Raw genomic sequence first — 20,756 nt, forward strand, 5'->3', positions numbered from 1 at the left:
AGCGATGTAAGCCCTTTCGACAAATATTTCTCCTATGAGTACCACCCCCCATGATTATCTCTTGCCTTGGACACCTCCTCCTGGGGATTTCATCTCCCCCACCTCACCCCACCCCATGGACATATCTCCCTCCTTGGATACCTCCCTCTCTCGGGTAACTCTTTCATGAATATCTCTCCCCTCATCAATACCTTGTGCCTAGTATTTCTTTTTCTTTTTCCGCCCCTTAACATCATAACCCCTTGGAAACAACCGCTCCCCCTACTCCCCTCACCCCCCTGCCCCCCCCCCCCCCCCCCCCCTGCCCCGCCTCCCCTCCACACTCCCCCCCGCACCCCGCCACTTCCCTCTCCTCTTTTCAATTTTGGCAGTTCTCCAGGAATAACCTGCCATCGATTTTGAATGAGAAAAGGAATAAATCATTAGTTTTGTCAACTCTTCAGATCCTTGTACGCTGTCACTCTATGAATCCTAAGACTCCATCTACTTCTCCATCTTCCCATAATTGTACCTTTTTTTCCTCAAAGTTAATTATTCAAAATAACATACAAATCTATTATGGTCATTATAAAGCTGTGCATAATAAAACTTTGAAACTTAAAAGAAAATGTCCAAACAAGGAAATGACTAAACAAATTATGGCAGAAACCTTAGGGAGTGAGGTAAGAAGAGGTACATAATTAGCTTTATGATCAAAATAATATATTTTAATAGTATGGCTAAGAAAATCGGATGTAAGTTCTAATAACTGACATGCTGACAAGTTATGAGTTAAGCAGCAGAGTTTCCACTCCTGCCATATACTACCTCGTTTTTTCACGCTAAAGCTTTAGTACCTAAGTCATGACACAGTTCTATAAAACTGATGATGTGACTAAGAATAAGCAACAATGCAGAACAACTCTCACTGTGAAACAGTGGATGCTGTGAGGTGGATTCAATCAGATAATGCCATACGGAGTTTCAGCTTTGCTCTTCTGGTACAAACATACTATGCCTCAAATTTGAAATTTCAGTAAATGGTGACTAGAATCCTGGAAGTTTTTTAATTCATTCAGTAGCTCTAACTGGAAGAATATATACAGGAAGGTTCTGTGTAAACCAGACTCTGCTACTTGCAACATTTCCCACACACTAAACATTTACCAGCTTTAAATTGCAAACTGAGTGTGGTTTTTTAAAAAATGAATTTAAGATTTATCTTCCTAAAGAAAGTTTGTCATCTACATTCATTCCAAAGTTGTAATATTTACCATTATACTTTTTAAAGGAGTATCATCCACTAAAAGTATTTTCAAATTATTGCCTAAACTTCTAAAGTAAAGATGTTGTACTATAAGCATCTAATATGAATATCGGAAGGTGTGGGAACTACCACAAATGTGAAAAGTGAAAGTTTAATAGCCAAGTAGAATATGAAGGCAGGTAAGCAGATTAACTTCACTGGAGAAGAATCTCCATTAGGCTGATGTTTTCAGTGAGTAAAAAAAGAGTTCTGACATGTATTTTTCAAACTATATTACTTGACAAGACCTCAGACATTATTTTATTGCTTTCATCCAATTCTGTATTCAACAACTATACATAAATGTCCATTTTTCACCTTAAAGTAAGTAAAGTTTTTTAAAAAATTACATTATCATGATTATATTAAGAAGAAATAATAGGGATGCCTGGGTGGCTCAGTCCGTTAAGTGTCTGCCCTCAGCTCAGGTCATGAACCTGGGGTCCTGGGATGAAGTCCCACATGGGGCTCCCTGCTCAGCAGGGCGCCTCTCCCTCTGCTTGCCACTCCCCCTGCTTTTTGTGTTCTCTGTCAAATAAATAAAATCTTAAAAAAAGAGAGAAAAGAATAATAGAGAAATACCAGGTAGAAAGCAAAAATTAATGGTCTCAGTGCTACTCCAGGGCTAAAATGAAAAATGAGGCACAACTTTTACTGAGCATTTACTACATGCGGGAAATGATTTTAAACTATATATAGATGTTTCTCTCATTTAATCACATCAACAATGCCATGAGATTTTATTATCCCAATTTTACAGATGGTCAAAGTGAATCACAAAAAAGTTAAATAATGTGCCCAAGGCACACATAAGATGTCACCATGTTTTAGCAAAAGATACTGATTTTACATTTTTATAAAAAACAAAGACCATCTTTCCAAGACCATTTTGCATGGAGCTAGTACCCACTGTTCTGTTCAAGTGAACGTACTAAAATACACAGATCAGAAAATATTAAGGGACTCCAAGAGCAGAAAGCACTAAAATAATGATAATGAAACTGTATTTAAAAGGTAAACATAACATACAGAGTTGTCAAATCATTATGCTATACACCCAAAACTAATGTAATACTGTATGTCAACTATACTTCAACTGGGAAAAAAAAAAAAAAGAAAAAGGAATATAAAAAGGGACGTATCTAGAATTCAACTTTAGAAGGTAGTGAAATAAAAAACGTGTACACAAAGTTGCATGTACCAGAAAAAGGATTCAATTATGAGACCCTAAAATAAGAATTTTAAATTACGAAAAAAATAAATAAATTATGCCTATTGCTTTTCAAATACTCACAACTTTTATATGACAGACTGACATTACGGTAACAATTTTCACAAATTTTCAACCATCATAGACATTGTGGAAATTTTGTAAAACAAAGCAGGAATTATATCAAGTATGACAGATACGAACAAAGTTTGCTTATTCTCCAGAACAGTGTGCAGTTTACATTTGTTGAGAATCCTGCAACTGACAAAGTAATATTCTCATATTTTCTATGATAGTCTGCAATGTAGGCAAAACGAGTGCTGCCCCACTTTAAATGCTGGGAGACCGTGGCACAGAGAAGTGGCTTGCCTAGGTCAAGGAATTTCGTCTTCTTACTCCTATTTCACGGCACTTCTGCCAGATCCCACTGCCTCGTAAGAGATTACAGCTTTAAAGTAAGTAGACTTCCCCAGCAGCAGGCAATTGCTGTTTATCCCAACTCATACATGAACATCACTCATTTGTTCCAAAAAGAAACTCTGCAATGACTGTCTGCTTTGTGGCCAATACTGACGAGGTAGGTGCTCTGGCTCCGAACATCAAAGAGTTCTGAGCAGCTCACAGTGTAGCAGGGAAGATCAACGGTAAGCAGATAAACTGATACCGTAAACTGATAGCCCTTAATTATAAAATAGTCCTCGCTACAGAGCTGAGCGTCGCACCCTGATGGGAGAAGTCGTGAGAGACAGACTCCCCGGAGGGGCCAGCGTGCGAACAGGAGAACAGCACGCACTACGCTGTCTGGATGTGCAGCAGCGGTTAGCCTTCTGTCACGGGACACAAGAGACTGGAGGGGAAAACTAGAAAAAGTTGAGGAATAAAGATGCTGGGATGAGAGAAGTGAACGTGGTGTTTACTTACTGGTCCAACACAGCGGCTCTCACCTTGAGACGGTATGAGAAATATTATAACGCAGGAAGGCAGGAATGAATTCTACATGACAGAGTTCGGGAAGATCAATACTGAAGGATCCACAGGGATTTGCCAGGAAAGGGAAATGAGGAGATGAGGGCGAGGAAAACAATGACTCTAGTAATTATGACTTTAATAATAAAAGTTATGCTAACATTTTCTGATTATTTATTAGGAGCCGGTATACGTGTTTCTACATCAATGTATCCCTTGTAATACTATCACATTCCTAAAGAGGAACATACTATTATTATCATCCCCATTCTACAGATGAGAAAATGAAAATGTGGAAAAGTAACTAACTCCAAATTGTACAACTAATAAACTGTAGAAGAACTGAAATTCAGGTAGTCTGACTTCAGAGACCACAGTTTTTGGTTTTGTTTTTAAGATTTATTTATTTGAGAGAGAGACAGCACGAGTGGGAGGGGCAGAGGGGGAGAGAGAGAGAGAATCTCAAGGAGACTCCATGCCGCACGTGGAGCCTGACACGGGGCTCGATCCACAACCTGACCTGAAACCAAGAGTTGGACTCTTACCCGACTTTGCCACCCAGACGCCCCCAGACACCAGAGTTTTAACAACCATCATATAGAATGCCTGTATGTTGGATTTAAATAGCATTTTAAGATTCCAAGTTAAAAAAGTACTACCTTTAAAATTCAGTTAGAAATTTATTTTATGGATATGATACACAAAACCTTTAAGAAAAAATAAATTAAAATCTACCTTTTGCTTTGAGTATCTTTGTTCCCTTGCCAACAGAATCAAGTAGTCTATTTCAGTCACACAGATATATTTAAACATCCATCAACCAAAAAACAATTCCACTGACTGACCTAATATTTTCAATACCTCTTTCTAACCTTAGTGATTTCGAAAAAGTGATGAATGTGCCAGTCCACATCCCATACTGGCCAGTAAGCCAACTTTGCAGCCCACGCCGTAGGGCTCCATTTGGGGGCCCTGCAACACTCCAAGTGTATGACCATGAAACAGGAGTCCACGCCGAGCTGCTTATCTCTTTACCGCCCCTCTATTTTCTTTACGCGCCCCGGCTCCATTAGCTCTTTCATCTCTGCCTCCAGACAGGCAAGAGTCCCTCAAGGCCGGATCTGAAACAGTTTTAAACCATACACAAGGCCCTACTGGCTCTTATAACTATACATCCTACTTCCTTCTGCCTTTTTATTGACAAACACCAAAAGGGAAAGCAAACAAGAAAGATGGTGTAGTAAACGAGCACTCGAGTGTGGACAAGGGATCTCCTGCTGTGACTAACAAGCTGTGTTGTTAGTCCCTGAGAAATTTATTTATAAACTTGGTGCCTCCATTCTCCCATCAGTAAAATAAAATGCTAATATAAGGTCCATTCAGTTACTTGACTTAAAAAAAGGGGGGGGGGAGTATGTTTGTCATTGGTACTCTGCTGTGACACAGCTTAAACACAATTACATCTCGACTAATTAAATCATAATGTCTCCACTTAACAGAGATGACTTCATTTAATAGACTATATTTTTAAAACTCAGTACTACTGAACCAGGAGCCATGAGAACTGTGAGACACACAGGCAACACAGACAACCTTAATGGAAGCTGTCTTTCATTAACGCTTGGATTCTAAAGATCCAAATATTCTCTATCACAGCTGTATTTTAATTTCAAGACACTTTTAGAAATTTTTTTGTATTACCATGATGTAAGTAAGGAACCTGTGGAGGGAAAACTTCCACCTCCTCTTGAAGAGAAGAAAACACATGCTACTTTTTTCTTCCTCAGTGCAATTTAAAATGAGGTACGAATTGAAAGCAGCAATTCTTTTAGAAGGTACATTCTGTTGCACGCCAAATTGGACCATATATATTATCAAATAATTCCAGCATTATCGTTCTGGGAAAGTGCTTTAAAATTATACATCAAAGAAACAGTTCTGTTATAATCTCTCTTACTGGGAACTACATTAGCCAGAGTTGCTGTCAGAATAATGTCCTGGTAGAATTGCTCATTTTTACACCGGCTTACATACTTTCATAGACATATGTATACTCGAGAAGAACATAAAGCTTTATAATTCTACAAATATCTTATTAGACCAAATGTTGAGATGAAAGTGCAGGTGCCACGCATCGACATTTACCCTGTAATTACCACTTGAGCAATCTTCCCACAGACATGAGGTAAAGCAGGCGCCAACTTTAGGCCACTCTGGGAGACAGCATGATAATGAACAAGGGCATAGATGTTGTGACTAACATTCTACTTTGAACTGATTCCTCTCAAAAAAACATCTTGAGTTCCAACCTAATGCTAAAACACACTATTAATAAAATCAACAACCCCAAAATGAGTTTACTCCTGATGAAAATAAAATAATAGAAGAGTCTAACAGACATTAAATAAGGGTATTTAGAATGCTCAAAAAGAAAAGGGGCATTATTCCTGCGAGATGCCCAATGACAAAAATATTTCCACTGTTGAGTAAGTTGCACTCAGCTTAAGGACCCTCTTGAAGATGTGGTCCCTTTACCATGTGTTATAATAGTAAAGACTCTGAGGAGTCCTGTAATAAAGGACTTAACTTTGCTTCACTTGGGTTAGCTCTGATGTTCCCAACTTTATTGAAAGAGAGCCCTTTTCTCTTTAAAAACAAAACAAAACAAAACTTCTACCACCATGAACTTCACAGCTTCCCAAAGTTTAAAGACTTTTGTGATGAGACTGGTGGTGACAGTAATAGATGTATGTGTTACGTTTTAATTGGTTTAAAACTCAGCCCCAACTCTGCAGGGCAAAAAGATTTAAGGGGAGATTTGCTAGAAGCTTTTGGAAAGATCACTCTTGCTTCAGGGAAAGCGTTCAGGGGCCAGCCCTCTTCCTGAGCAGTGTGACATGTGGGTATGAAGCCCAGAATTGCTGCAAGGATTCTGATCCCAGAGGGAAGCCAAGCTCAAGGTAAAGCTGGCAACTGCAGAAGGCAGAGATGGGGGGGAATGAAACTAAGTCACAGGCAACGTGAAGGAGCGTCTGAAGCAAATCACTCCTGAAACCATCCTACCTCTGGACAACCTGGTACATCCTCTCAATTGCTGAAACCTATCTGAATTGAGTATTCTGTTATAACATAAAGACTCCTAACTTGAGGCATCCCACTAAATTAAATTCTTCTGAAATTTTTTAAAAGAATATGAACATTAATACTTCTATAATTCAAGAGAAACTTTTATAGGGAAAATTCACATTAAACTTGTATAGTTTCAGAAAGAAGTAACATTATTTTAATTACCTTTTCAGTGTTCTTGTATTTTTCCCATCCCTTTAGCATTTTCAACCACTTAGTAGTTCTTTCAATTTCCAGCTGCTTTTGCTAAAATAAAATTGAAATTCATGTTAATGTTTGAGGCTTCTATACTTACAAATTACCAAAAAAAAAAAAAGGTCAAAGAAAACGCTAAAAAAATACTAAAAAAGTTAAGCTTTTAGACAGCAAATATACTATCTAACTTTAAAAAGTCAGATAAGTGATTATAGTTGTAGCAATAGTATTCCATAGCCAAAGTTAAGATACATGGGAGATGCTCCAATGGGACAGGTAAAGAGAACGGAACTGTTTAAATTTTCTAATGCTTTTAAACTAGTCACTGAAAACCCTATGTATTCTACAAAATTAAACCAAAAGGAAATTCTAAAATATTTTGCAATATTTTTTATGCAGCAACAAAAAAACAACTTCAAAATTCCGTTGTCTTCTTTTACAGTTTACTGAATTCTACCATCTTAATGTTTTCAGTGACGGAGATGATTCTTTAAAGGAGAACTGGGTATTTATTTGTGGGGAGATTAATATCTAACTAGCAATGTGTTAGCGAAAAACTTATCCAAAAGTAAGTAAAAGTTGCTGCCCTGAAGGAAGTTCAAACTCAGGGTGACTGTCGTGGACATGGGTGGTGCACTGTGACAGGTATGACAACATACGGTCACAAAAGGTGACCACAAGGTCACAATGGAAGAAGCAGTCAAACCCACCTAGCAATGTTAAAGAAGGTAAGTCCTAAATGAAGAATTGAAAGTTTATTAAAAGATTATTAGGACTTTCATCAAAGTGCAACGGGGGACTGAATATTCCATGAAGCATGGATAAATGTAGTTCTGAGACAGCGTAGCACCGCGGGTGGCCGACAGTAGTTCTAAAAGGCTAAAAAAGGAGATGAGGCTGAAAATGTAGGCAGGGGTCTTAGACATCACACCAAACTGGAACTGGAGCAAAGCTGGGGAATGGGGAGGGTGGTACAGAAAATACTTCTTCCTCCCTTCTTTCATTTCCAGGCGAAGGGATGTTTTTTCCTCATTATTTGGGCCTGCTATTCAATCTCTTCCTCACTTGTAAGGTGGTAAAGTGACTTAACTTAATTAGTAAGTTTAGAAAAAGATCTGGGCATGTACGGCTCCTCTGTCCCATTTCTGTGGAAGCCTGAACCCTCAGAAGGCATATTTGTACTCCATCCTTTCAGACAGGGAAAAACACCCACCTCAGCCAAGAAATCAGCGGTGACCTCTCTGTCTGTGACCAGGTGCACAGGACCGTCTCCTACCAGGCTTCCGAGTTAGGGAGCCCACAGCAGCCGCACGCCTAACCTGCATCTTCCCCTAACACCTCTGCACCCCGTGAACGTGGACATGTGTGTGGTTTCCCCAGTCCCTCCAACAGTACCAGGCACCTAACCATCTCATTTTCATGAAAAGAACCCAAAGAGATCGCTCCTTATGAGTGAGCTGAGATTCCGCTATTTTGTTAATTCCCAATGCCCACATTTTCTTTTCTGCAGGCCTCTGTAAGTGTAATAGATCTGTGAATCAAAAGCAAAGGAAATGAAAGACTAGACAGACAAAAACAAAAAAACAAAAAAAAACAGTTCTGAAAATCGACTTTATGCTCAAAATGGTGTGCTCACTACAACCCTGTGAGGCACGTATAATCATCCCTATTTTACAAATAAGGGAACAGAGGCACAAGTGGTTCTTTTCCCCTATGTAGGAAATTCAAGTGTGACAAGAGATTCACAGCCAGGCAGCCTGGCTTCGGGGACCTGCCCTCTAAGCCACCGCAGCAAGGTCTCCTGCTTCCCATGTGTCCTCTGCACAGCTCACGTGACCACAGTTTCAGATGAACGCAATGCCTCCTTATTGATGGTCTTCAATCCAGCCTCACACAGGCAGATGGCATATGCCCACCATCAATATTTTTCGATTTAAAAGAAGCATAAAATCCCAAAGAAAATCCTGATTATAGGAAAAGATCCTCATTTTCCGAAAATGAAAAAATTTTTAGAGAATTTTAAAGCTATTTTCAAAACTCTTTAATTACTTCTTAACTCTTTCTAAAAACTGTGATGGGCTTCTCATAATAAAAGATGATCACTTGTGAGCAAAACACTGTTATAATTCCCATTTTTCAAAAGACTAAATATATTCTTCATTATATTATTAGCAATAAAATGTTGCAGATGGTTCCAGAAATATGTTTAATTTTAAAGCTCAGTGGGGCACTGAAATCTAATTAATGTTTCTGCTAAACGTGACTTTAGAGAAGGCCAAGTTGTGAAAAATTAAGATTGATCTAAGTTTAGTGTTTTTTTGTTCTTCTGCACTTCCTCCCGACTTCTTCAAAGCACAATTCCTTTCTCCACCAACAGGAAAACACCAAATAATTCAAGCCAACCCAAGAGTATAATAACATACACTTTGCCAAGAACAACCCTGCTGAGACCTAGCAGGTCTCTTGCTATCCTTCATTTTTATGACTATGAATTATCAATGAATCACTTCAAGAACTACTCTTTTTTTAAAAGGCATACTCTGCATTCTGGTTCTTATATACATAATTTTAAATGCTACACACTAACATGCAAGGACAAACACACACACACATGATTTTAAAAACCATTAATAACTATGCTTTTCTTTCCCCTACAGGGAAGAAAAAAAAAAGATATATCCTGGCGAAAGCTCTGGGCTGCAGGATTTAAAAATTATGTATCAGTAGTTCCATCAAGTTTAAATGTTAACTCCATAATGCCATCAATTCAGCCACACCTGATCTGAATGCAAGTGACTGCCCCCCCAGTCATGAACCTCTAACTCGTGGATGAAATATACTTTATCACCAAACATGCCACAACTAACTGTTCCAGAACTTACTCTGAAGTAAGAAGTAACTGAAATCACAAGTGACAAATGTGAACTTGAATGCTCTAGGAAAACAGGCTAAGGAACACTGTCTTGTTGTGGACTCAGTAACATCAAGACAAACTAGAAAAGAAGAGCAAGTGAGAATCTTGACGTACAAGCTCAGCAGACACTCAATTTCAATGTATCCATAACTATTTCCCTGACTATGCTGCTATCACCCTGCTCTTCCCAAACATGAAGTAACATCATCACTACCTACTAAGCCGATCAAACCAGAACCTTGTTTTTCATCGTCCTTTCCCTTCCTTCCCACTCCCCAAACCACACTCTGCTGGTCCCACCCATGTCTCTTGCTTCCATCATGTCCCCTGCCCCAGTTCAGCAATCCTAATTCTAGATAAAGGCGCTAACTCCTTACTCGTACCTACCACACCTTTTAAAATGTGTCACAGTTAAAAACGCTTCAATGGCTACTCACTATCTACAAATGAAGTTTAAACGTCTACAGGGATGGCCCTTCACAATATGGCCCCATTCACCTTCCAATTTCACTTCTTGCTACTTGTATGATCTGGCCACTCTGAAATATTTGTCATTCCCAGCACGTGATGTATTTTCATGCCTCTTTAACCAAAGTTTGTTATTTGTCTGCCTGTGATGCTCTTCCCCACCATCATTTGGTAAAATGTATTCTCTCAAGATCCAGTCAAATGTCAAAGGTCTGGAACCTTTCTCAAATGCCTCCATGCTCCAAGCAAAATAAACTATTTCCTCAGCATTTCATGGCATGGACTAAGGACCCTGCTGGCCTGGATTCAAATCTGAATTCTGCCCCTTCCTATATGTTTCATTTGGGGCAAGTTACTTAATCTCTCTGTATCTTAGTTATTTTTTCTACAAAATAAGAATTATTATGATTATTGTTATAACACCTAACAGCTGTGTTTTAGTTGCCCAAATCTTATCGTTATTCTTATTATTCAAGGATAAACTCCTTGAGAACAGAAACCATATCATATACTCCTGATTTAATTTCAACACTTAAAATAGTGGCAGTTATATTTAAAAAGTCAAACAAGTATTTTAAAATTAAACATAATTTATATAAGAAAAGATAAACAAACAGCACTATGAAACAATTAATAGCATTCTGTGATCCCGGAGGTAGAGGGGTAGGAGGCAGAAAGTGGATGAATGGATGGACCAAGAACATAAATACTTCTGACAGCAATTCAATCACTGAAATATAGAAATAACCAGAAATGCATTATAACAGTATCTCATATAGCATAATGGCAAAAATGGTATCGGTCCATCATGCTGGCAACACTTTTCAAAGTACTGCCAGAAAGCAGAACTACTAATGTTTGAAGTCTATACAAAATTGATATAAGATAACTCTGCTGACTTCAAATACAGACATCTTACTTCTCCTAACTTTTGTTTTGAAATACTGTAAACCTACAGAAGGTTAGAAGAGTGCACCATATACTTCTACAGTTCACCCTTGAACAACATGGGTTTGAACTGCATGGGTCCACTTACATGCTGATACAATACAGGACTGTAAATGTATTTTCTCTTCCTTACAATTTTCTTAATAACATTTTCTTTTCTTTAGCTTACTTTATTGTAAGAATATGGTATCTAACATGTAAGAGCATATAAAGTAGATTAATATATTAATAAATATAATAAATATACTTATTAACAGTTAATTGACTGTTCATGTTATCCATAAGGCTTCCAGTCAACAGTAGGCTAAGTAGTTAAGATCTGGGGGAGGCAAAAGTTGTATGTGTGGGCGCCTGGGTGCCTCAGTCCGTTAAGCATCTGCCTTCAGCTCAGGTCATGCTCTCGGGTCCTGAGATCGAGCCCTGCATCGAGCTCTCTGCTCAGCAGGGGGTCTGCTTCTCCTTTTCCCTCTGTCCCTCCATCCTGCTTGTGCACTCTCTCTCTCTCTCAGATAAATAAATAAAATCTTTTAAAAAAAAAGAAGTTATATGTGACCTTTGAACTTCATGAGGGGTCACGTACACTGTATGGTCAATGGTCAACTGTAATCTGTGTAGCACACTTTGAGGGAGTATGAACATCTTGTTCCTTAATAATTCTATTCAATGGTCTTACCATCCACTGATAATCCCTGCCTGAATAGACTCTAATTCTGATGGTGCTAAAATGATGTGGTGGTTTTTTTCTATGATTTGTTCTATATTATTAATTGACACTTTTCTATTTAAAAGTTGTTCCCTTCTAGCTCCTCCTCCCTTTGAAATAGCACTATGGTATAAAAGAACTATTTTATTCAATGTGTAATAATCCACTATCATCATCATTCTTTTAGAAGCTCAAATTGCCTCAAATTAGGCAGGACTGCCTCTTATCTGGTTGGAGATTTCCCCCTTCAAGTGGATCCTTTAGACATACACTATCTGGCACAAAATAATCAGGTTAACTTCACTTTATATTTTTTCTACCCTAAACCTAGATCAGCCACTTCTTTAAGAAACAGTGGTTCTTTTTAATGGGGAATGGTTTTCAAAAAATAAGATCTGGGTACTAGGTGAGCTCATCATTGCAGTTGTTAAAATCAGATAGGAAACCCTAGTATAAGAAAATTCTATTCCCCCAAGAATGTCAAAACAACATAATCAATAGGAAAATAATGCCGAGGTCTTTATGTCTATCCTATATTCCCTTTGCTATCTCTCTGTTACCTCCACTGACTATGAAAATGGTACACTGTTGTGCACTTTTCTTCCTAGGAGTTGTTTTCAGAAAAGGACTAAACTTCCATTTGAGTTTGCAATCTGAAACCTGATTGTCCTAAGTTGATGCCCCCTCTGAGTCGGACTGGCCCCTCATACTCAGGCAAGGAAGGTATAATGATTAAAACTGGCTGGGACCAATGTCTTCGTTGCTGCTTCTCAATCTCCAGAGATCTCAGACTATATATATTTTTTTAAGATTTTATTTGTTTATTTGACAGACAGAGAGATAGCCAGCAAAAGAAGGAACACAAGCAGGGGGAGTGGGAGAGGAAGAAGCAGGCTCCCAGCGAGGAGCCTGATGCGGGGCTCGATCCTGGAACGCCAGGATCACGCCCTGAGCTAAAGGCAGACGCTTAACGACTGAGCCACCCAGGCGCCCCTCAGACTATATTTTTAACCCTACGCAGGACCAACTGAACAGTAAGTACTTGACAACTGTGGAATCATCCACATGGTGCTAACTTATCTCCTGTCTATTCCCAGGCTCTTCCCACTGTTAACATAATTAATAACCCTGATAGTAACAGCTACACATATACACAACACATGGATGGGTATCAAATGGCCTTCTCTTCTAGAATAAGAAATCTTGGAACTTTATTAAAGTTCAAGTCTTCAGATGCTTTTTTGTCTCTAATGTTTGAGCGTGGGACAAGTGACTGAGGACAGTGGGCCAGAGTCACACACACCTAGACCTCACCAGCAGATGTCAGAAGAGGACAAGAAGTACAGGAAAGAGAGTCTCGTTTTGACAAAAGAACGACACTGAAAAGTCCATTGGTCATGTATTTTGAGTAAGATTTCACACCACATAAATTAAGATACAGTTTTTATAGATAAGAATAGACTCTGATATTCCATAAGCTATGCAAACTACTGCATTACATAAAGGAATAGGAGAATTCATGAAAATTCATAGCCTTACATATCCTTTACTCCTTATTAAAAACATCAATAAGCTCAAAGAAACAATATAATCCATTATTAATATTGTTCTCTGCCAAGTAAATGTAATAAGTGTGATTGTTTATTTGTTTAAATGCCTGTTTGGGGGAATCCAAAGCACTCTGCAAATATCAACACTACTCCTCTTATGAGAGACTGGCAACACTACACTATTTTAAACAGAGAATGGCCTTATGTAAAATAATGGTGAAGCTGGAACTCAAACCATGATTACTTGACTACACATTAGTGTACAAGTCTTCCCAAACGGCACTAAGTGCATGCTTCAAGTGTATGCTTTGTAAAGATTAATAAACGTGTAGAATTCAGCAAGGTACTATTTCCGCTGATGTTATTCAATGAAGTAATACATGCAAAATTTTTTATTAGCTTCCTGGAAACCGCAGGCTTGGCCATTAGGACTAGGCAGTCACCTAAGAATAATGAACTAAACTTAAACCAGAAAAATTGGGGGAAATTCTGGTAACTAAAAAGTTTACAGTCTTAGTCTGCTTTGCATGTGTCTAGAAGTTCTCATTCTACTTTAAAGAGACCAAAAGACTAAAAGGCAGGTCATGCGATAGGAGAGCAGTTTTAGACAAAACTTACACAAAAGGCATAAATGGAATCTCAATGAGCAGCCTCAGAATCCTGCCTCTCAGTAAAAGATTGGCAAATGAATATAAAATTATGTCTTATGTTAAATTATTAAGGTATGCATAGATTTTTTTTAGGGACTTCCTATTAAACTCTTTAAAGTAAACAACCAATTAATTATAAGCATAATTGCATAAAATAGGTCTTTTATTCTACAGGCAAGTCTCTTAAAAAACAAAAATGTAAAGACAACCTCCTTCAAGCATGCATCCTCCACTCGTTTTTGTCTTTTATTTCTCCTTTCCCTCACTGTCACCCTTCTTGAATCATCTATACCACCAGTTCCCAGACTTCTGAACTTTCTGCACCAGAAAACTAAACAAAAGAAAAAGAGAAGCAGAGGCACTGAAGGCAGGGGTCTACACTGGGTTGCCATGTTTTATTTTGCCAAATATGGATAACTTTTGTTAAAAGATACCTTCTAATTCTCTAATTTCTCAAAGGCCACTGTAATATTCAAAAGTGTTTAAGTCACCACATTTAGTGTTAAAAAGCAGCCGTTACAGTCACTGAATTATGCATTCAGACACCACTTACTGAGCATACACTATGTGCAAGGCTCTGTGTTCTGGGGGTACAGCAGTGAACAGAGTAGATAACCGCCCCCCCATAGAGATGACATCCTAGTGAGCAAACAGACAAAATAAAGACGTGAGTAATATATATAAAACGTGAAATACTGTTAAGTGCTAAAGAGAAAAACAGAGGAAGGAGAGGGATAATTAGCATGTGTGGGGGGTGGGAGTTCCCAATTTTAGATATGATAGCCAGGGAGGAGGGTCTTACTCTGAAGGTGACATGTGAAAAAGCGAAGGAAATGGAATGTGTCTCGTAGCTATTGGGGGAGGAGGCAGGGAAGCACCCCAGGAGAGGAAACAGCCAAAGAAGGAATATGGCAGGCGTGCTCTGGAACCACTACGGAGGCCAGTAAGGAAGAGAAAGCAGTGAAGATTAAATGACAGCCTTAACAAAAAGCATGTCATACAGGGCTTGAAGGTCACTCTAAGGACTTCCCGTTTTACTGTGGATATGACTGAGGGCCAACATAATGCTCCAATCAGAGTGTCATGCTCTTACTTACTTTAACAGGCTCATTCTATCTCTTTTGGTGAACAGGAAGATCATGGGAGAGAAAGGGGAACAAAAGCAGAAGCAGGAAGACAGAAAGTTCCAGAAGAGAGGTTACAGTGAACAGGGTGGCAGAAGTGGTGATGGTAAGTCATCAAATTCTGAATATATTTTGAAGGCAGAGCTCACAGGATTGCTGACCAATGAAATGCAGGCTACAAAAGAAAGGAAGTCAAAGATAACTTAGAAGTTGTAGACTGACCAACCAGAAGAGTAGAGCTCCTGTGTAACAGAATGGATTTAAAGAGAATAACAGAAACTCCTGTTTGGACATTTGTTAGACATCTAAGTGCACAGATTAAGTCAGACATCTAAGCGTAGACATTTAAACGTATATGCAAGGATATACAAGTATGATTCAGGGAGCCAAGTCATCAACATACGGTTAGCATCTAAAGCCAAAAGACGAGATGAGATTAACAAGGAAAAAATACAGACAGGAAAGAGAAGTTCCAAGGCCTGGGCCCTGGGGTACCTCAAAGCAGAGATCTAGGAGAAGAGAAGGAATGAACAGAGGAAACTGAGAACAAGCAGCCAGTGAGGAAAGAACACGCAGAGGGTCTGAAGGCTGGGAAGAAAGAATGTGTAAGAATGAGACCATAGCCACCAACGTCAAAAGCTGCTCGTAGGTCAAGAGGAAGCCTGAAAACTGCCTACTGGATGTCACAGTATAAAGGTAATTAGAGACCCTAATCCAGGCCAGGAGCGGGGTGGGGATAAGGGTGGGGAGTTAAAAATCTGATTGGAATGGATGCAAGAAGGAAATGCAAGAAAGAAATGGAAAAGAAGGGGTATAGACACCTCTCTGGAGGAGTTTTGCTGTAAGAGCAACAGAGAATCAGGGTAGTTCTGTGGAGGAAATGGGGCAAAAGAAGATTGGTATTGGGGTTGTTGCTTTACAGGAGAAATAACAAATTTTACTCTGATGGGAACAATCAAGCAGAAAGAGAAAGAATTCGGGAGAGGGAGAGAAGAATAGCCCAAGTGATGTCCCTGAACAAGTCTAATCACTCACAGTGATGAGAGCCTGTAAAAACACAGATGAAGACAGGTGGGTAGGTGTGGCTGTGGAAGTTTGTGGAAGTTCCCTGATTGCATCTGTTTTCTTATAAGAAATAAGAAGAACATGAGCTGAGAGGACAGAGGAGGTACTGGAAGTTTGAGGAGGAAAGAGAATGTTCCAATAGTTGAAATGGAGCAAAACTTGACCAGGAATAGCATGCTTTCCTAGCCTGAAAGTTGGCCTGAATCAGGGCTGGACTTTTAGTCCAGAGCAAGCAAGAGAGGTGAGGGAGGTAAAGGTGTACGGGAGTGATTGTACTGACCTACAGTACAATTTCAGCTGGGAAGAGAAGAGAATGAAGACCTGAGTTTGGGGTGGGATGATGTAACAGTGGTTATATCAGTGAGGTCCAAGGATCAGTGAAGTTGGGACACTAGACAAGAGGAAAAAAGGTCAAAGATTTGGGACAGAGCCTCAGATTCCCATTTCAAACTGGATTGATAGAGGTCACCAATAATCTCCCACCTATTATCTCACCTGACCTTCCTCTAGTCATTGGATGGACAGCGAGTGTCTCAAAGGCAGAAACTACCTCTTCTTTGACCCTAGTATTCTAGGCAGTACCTAGTCCAGTGCTTGATACACAGCTGCTACTCAATAATGTTATCTATTTTAAGAAAGAAACTCATTTGCCAAAACATCAAGTTTGTGGTACTGGGAGAAAATGAGGCAGTCACAAGAGAATTCAACTGCAGCAAATACTTATAAGGATCTTTATATATTTCAATTGGCAATTTTGTCTACATCTTAAAGGTATGCTTCATTTTCTTATTTCCAGAAATTTTTGATTTTAGGAAGATTTTCTAAAGTATTTTTCAAATTCTCATTCCAATTCTTTACCTCTATTATCTGGAACTCAGCATCTTTCCCCCATCAAACATAAACAAACTGATGATAATCCCAATCTGTAGCCTGCCTTTCATTCTGCAATTCAGTTTTTGGAACAGGAAAAAAAAAAAACCAAACAGAGAAGGGGAGGGAGATTCTGACCAGCCTTAAGACATTCAATCCCTAACTGTCATGGACACACGACTATGGAACCAGCTCCCTTGCTAAATATAATGAACAAAGGGGAAACAGTTAAAAAAAAAAAAGTAAAAAGTTTATTAAACATAAGATTTTTTAAAGTCCTTAAAAGCTAATAGACTTATGTGACTGAAGCAAACTTCTGTTGTTGTTTATAGGAAATTTGGTTACAATCTCATGGAATAGTTTTATTACAAAAAGCTACTGGTCTAGAATCCTGCTTTATTAGCTACAGAGTACATGAGAATCACTTGTGAAGCTTTCCACAAACGACCTACGTAGGCTCCTGCCCAGAGTCTGACCTAACAGACGGAGGAGGGTCCCAAGCACCTGTGCTCTTCAAAGGCTCTATATGTGAAGCACACCTACACTAAGAACTGTCTAGAACACAAGTCTCTGATAACTGTTACCTTTCTTTTTTTCAAGCATCTATCAGAAGTACCAAATATCTCCTAAAATGGTTTCGCTGTTAATTACTTTCTTACAGTGATACACTCTGGGTTAAATTTAAATGGATGCACCAGTTACATATAACGTGGCACTCAAAATCACAAAGGTGGAGATTTTATTCCTCTGATAAACATCATTCACTGGTAACGATAAATACATGCAGGGCTGGACTCACCCGTTCCATAGCTGCATTATGATACGGGAGCTCCTCCTCACTGCAAAGGAAAAATAGTATATATGAAATTTTTGAAATCATAATGAACTTTTAAAAAATTATATACCTATAGATACTTACGATATACAACCATTTATCATCATCACAAGAATGGATCATATTACATAAGCTTCCATTCTACCAAATTCAATATAAAACAATCAGTGATTCTGAACCCACAAGGTCCCCTATCTTCAAATCTCTAGACATACGCTAAGACAGTCATCTCCAGCCACATGTGGCTATTTAATCATAAATGTTAAGTTCAAATTAAATAAAATTAACAATTCAGTTTTTCAGTCTCACCTTAGCCACAGTTCAAGTGCATGACTGTCATGCACACAGAGGCTATCATTTTGAACATTGTGTATACAGAAAGAACATTCCCACCACTGCGGGAAAGTCCTACTGGACAACACTCCTGCAGACCCAGTCAGCAACTTTCTTCTGGGAAGGTAAATATTTAAACAGTAAATGCATTAGGCTTTGCAGACCATACAACCTTTTTCATTAACTATTCAACTGTAAGGCTGTATTGCCCAAGCAGACACAGATAATAGTAGACTGCTTGCGGTTTTATTCCCACAAAAGGTTTGCAAAAACAGGTGGGGAGCTGAATGTGACCTGCAGGCCATAGTTTGCCAACCTCTACTCTACAACATCACCTCCACTCTCTGGCTCAAATTATGGCCTATAACAAATTATTGCTTTTTTTTAAAAAATGGTATAAGATCAGGGCACCTGGGTGACTCAATCCTTTAAGCATATGCCTCCGGCTAGCGTCATGATCCAAGGGTCCTGGGATTGAGCCCCACATCAGGCTCTCTGCTCAGGGGGGAGCCTGCTTCTCTCTCTCTTTCCCATTCCTGCTCTCTTGCTAGCTCTGTCTCTCAAATAAATAAATAAAATCTTAAATAAATAAATAAAATTTAAAAATAAATAAAATAGCCTCCAATAGATTTATGCATGAAAAAGGAAAATCTAATTCTATAAATCAGGAAAGCTTCATTTGTTAAAACTTCAATGGGGATGAGATTTTAAAATATAAAACAAAAGATCAAATTCATTTCTCTGATACGGTAACACTGTGACATCAGCTCTAACCTAAAACACGCTGAGACTCTTGTATTAACTGCCAGTAATATAACAACAATAAGCTATCTGTAACAAAGCTCTGTGCTTTGAACTGCTACCTCAGTAATACTGATGTGTTGGCAATGCACAGATTCTTGTCTTAGTTTCTCTTGAACCACATAATACCACTTTTAAGAGTACAGTGCATTAGTATTCAAGAGTCTAGTGTGTTCAAAGGCACTCTGTCCCTACTCTGAAGAGTCCTTAAGTGGACCCCAAACCAACCCACAGCAATGGAACTGACAGAAAGTGTAACCACCAGAAGAGATCTTAGAGAGAGAGTCCAAACCCTTCCCGTCAAAGATAAGCTAACATGTCAGTCGCAGTCATTCAGCCTAACACAGAGATGCTCACTTCTACCTACCTAGCCCTGTGGATTCAAATGAAGATGGACGAGATGTTCCATTTGTGCAGCAGTATATGAAGAAAAGGCTAAGAAACCAATTCTCAAGAAGAAAAAAAAAAAAAAACTTTTGAGGATTTAACATGAAAGTCTCTTTTTTTAATGTAAAGTGTCCACTCACTGTCCTTTATTGACAGTGACACCTTGCTTTTTTTTGTTTCACTATGCTCACAGTCTACATTTCCCTGTTAATCTGTAACCCTGATTACTAGAACCTATGATGTACGAATAGCAGAGGATGTAACTTCTAATTTAAAAGTGCATCTATCCGTTCTTCACTTACTGGCAGAAAAAGGGTCTATCGACACCCCTGCAATGTATTTCTTAGGTGAACAGGGTCATCTTGAACGATGAGGAACATCTGACACCCTGTGTGCACACTAGGACCAGTATTTCCGGGGTGAGTAGGCTGCCCTGGGTGAGAGTAACTTTTTGTACAGCTGATTTGAGCAGATCCTGATAACTGTTTATTTGAACTTTCCCAACTGCAAATGAAGTGCCAACTCTGGCTGCTTACCAAAGGACTCATTCTTTGAAGGTGCTGGGTACATTTCTTTGGTGTCCTCCTGTTTACTAAACAAGACTAAGAACCTCACTGTGCCTATTCCCAACACTGAATCAGAACCAACTTCTGCACTTGTCTGTGGAATGGTGCTGACCATCTATTCGCTCAGGCCACATGGCCGGTGGTCCTCAGGTCCTACAGAGTGCACCTGTGAAATCCAAGAGGAGACAAGACTGCTCTCAGCATCCCACACCACCTTAACATAGAACCGCACTACTGAAAACCCTGGGAGAGAGACGCAGGAACATACAGACAACCAGCCAGCCTTCGGCAACATCCAGAACTAGACAGACTTGGGGTTGGATTTCCCTCCACCTTGGTAGTTTACATTATTTCCTTTCGCCCTGTCACAACCCCACCTCCATCCCGCCAGGATCTGCTTGCCTGTGCAGGAACACCATCAGATTCCCAGTTATTGAACTCCTACTAACCAAGACTTGGTTCATATGCATTTTTTTAATTTACTTTTTAAAATTTTTGATAGAGATACAACTGACATATAACATTGTATTAGTTTTAGGTGTACAACATAATGATTTGATATATGTATATATCACAAAACGATTACTACTTCTAGTTTAGTTAGCCTCCATCACCACACTCGGCTACACAATTTTTGGTTTTTCCCTTGTGATGAAAACTTTTAAGATCTACTCCCTTAGCAACTGTCAAATACACAATACAGTATTATTAACTATAGTCACCATGCTGTCTACTCCCCTCCCAGGACTTATTTACCTTA

General features: G+C 39.0%; 1 protein-coding gene across 10 annotated transcripts in view; it reads right to left on the bottom strand.

The window, feature by feature from the left end:
• USP6NL (USP6 N-terminal like) overlaps positions 1-20,756 on the bottom strand; it is a 179,584-nt gene that overhangs the window by 47,287 nt on the left and 111,541 nt on the right. For 9 of the 10 annotated variants that reach the window (XM_034644118.1, XM_034644115.1, XM_034644116.1 and 6 more), the window contains 2 exons: positions 17,874-17,913; positions 6,753-6,833 (listed from right to left, as the gene is read on the bottom strand). In XM_034644118.1, the coding sequence (XP_034500009.1) occupies positions 6,753-6,833; positions 17,874-17,913 (121 nt within the window). Of the gene's footprint in view, positions 1-6,752; positions 6,834-17,873; positions 17,914-19,410; positions 19,493-20,756 lie in introns of all 10 variants that reach the window. The other variant, XM_034644121.1, reaches the window with a different exon arrangement.

Source organism: Ailuropoda melanoleuca, chromosome 15 (genome assembly GCF_002007445.2).
Source record: "Ailuropoda melanoleuca isolate Jingjing chromosome 15, ASM200744v2, whole genome shotgun sequence".
In the NCBI taxonomy this organism is placed as follows: domain Eukaryota; kingdom Metazoa; phylum Chordata; class Mammalia; order Carnivora; family Ursidae; genus Ailuropoda; species Ailuropoda melanoleuca.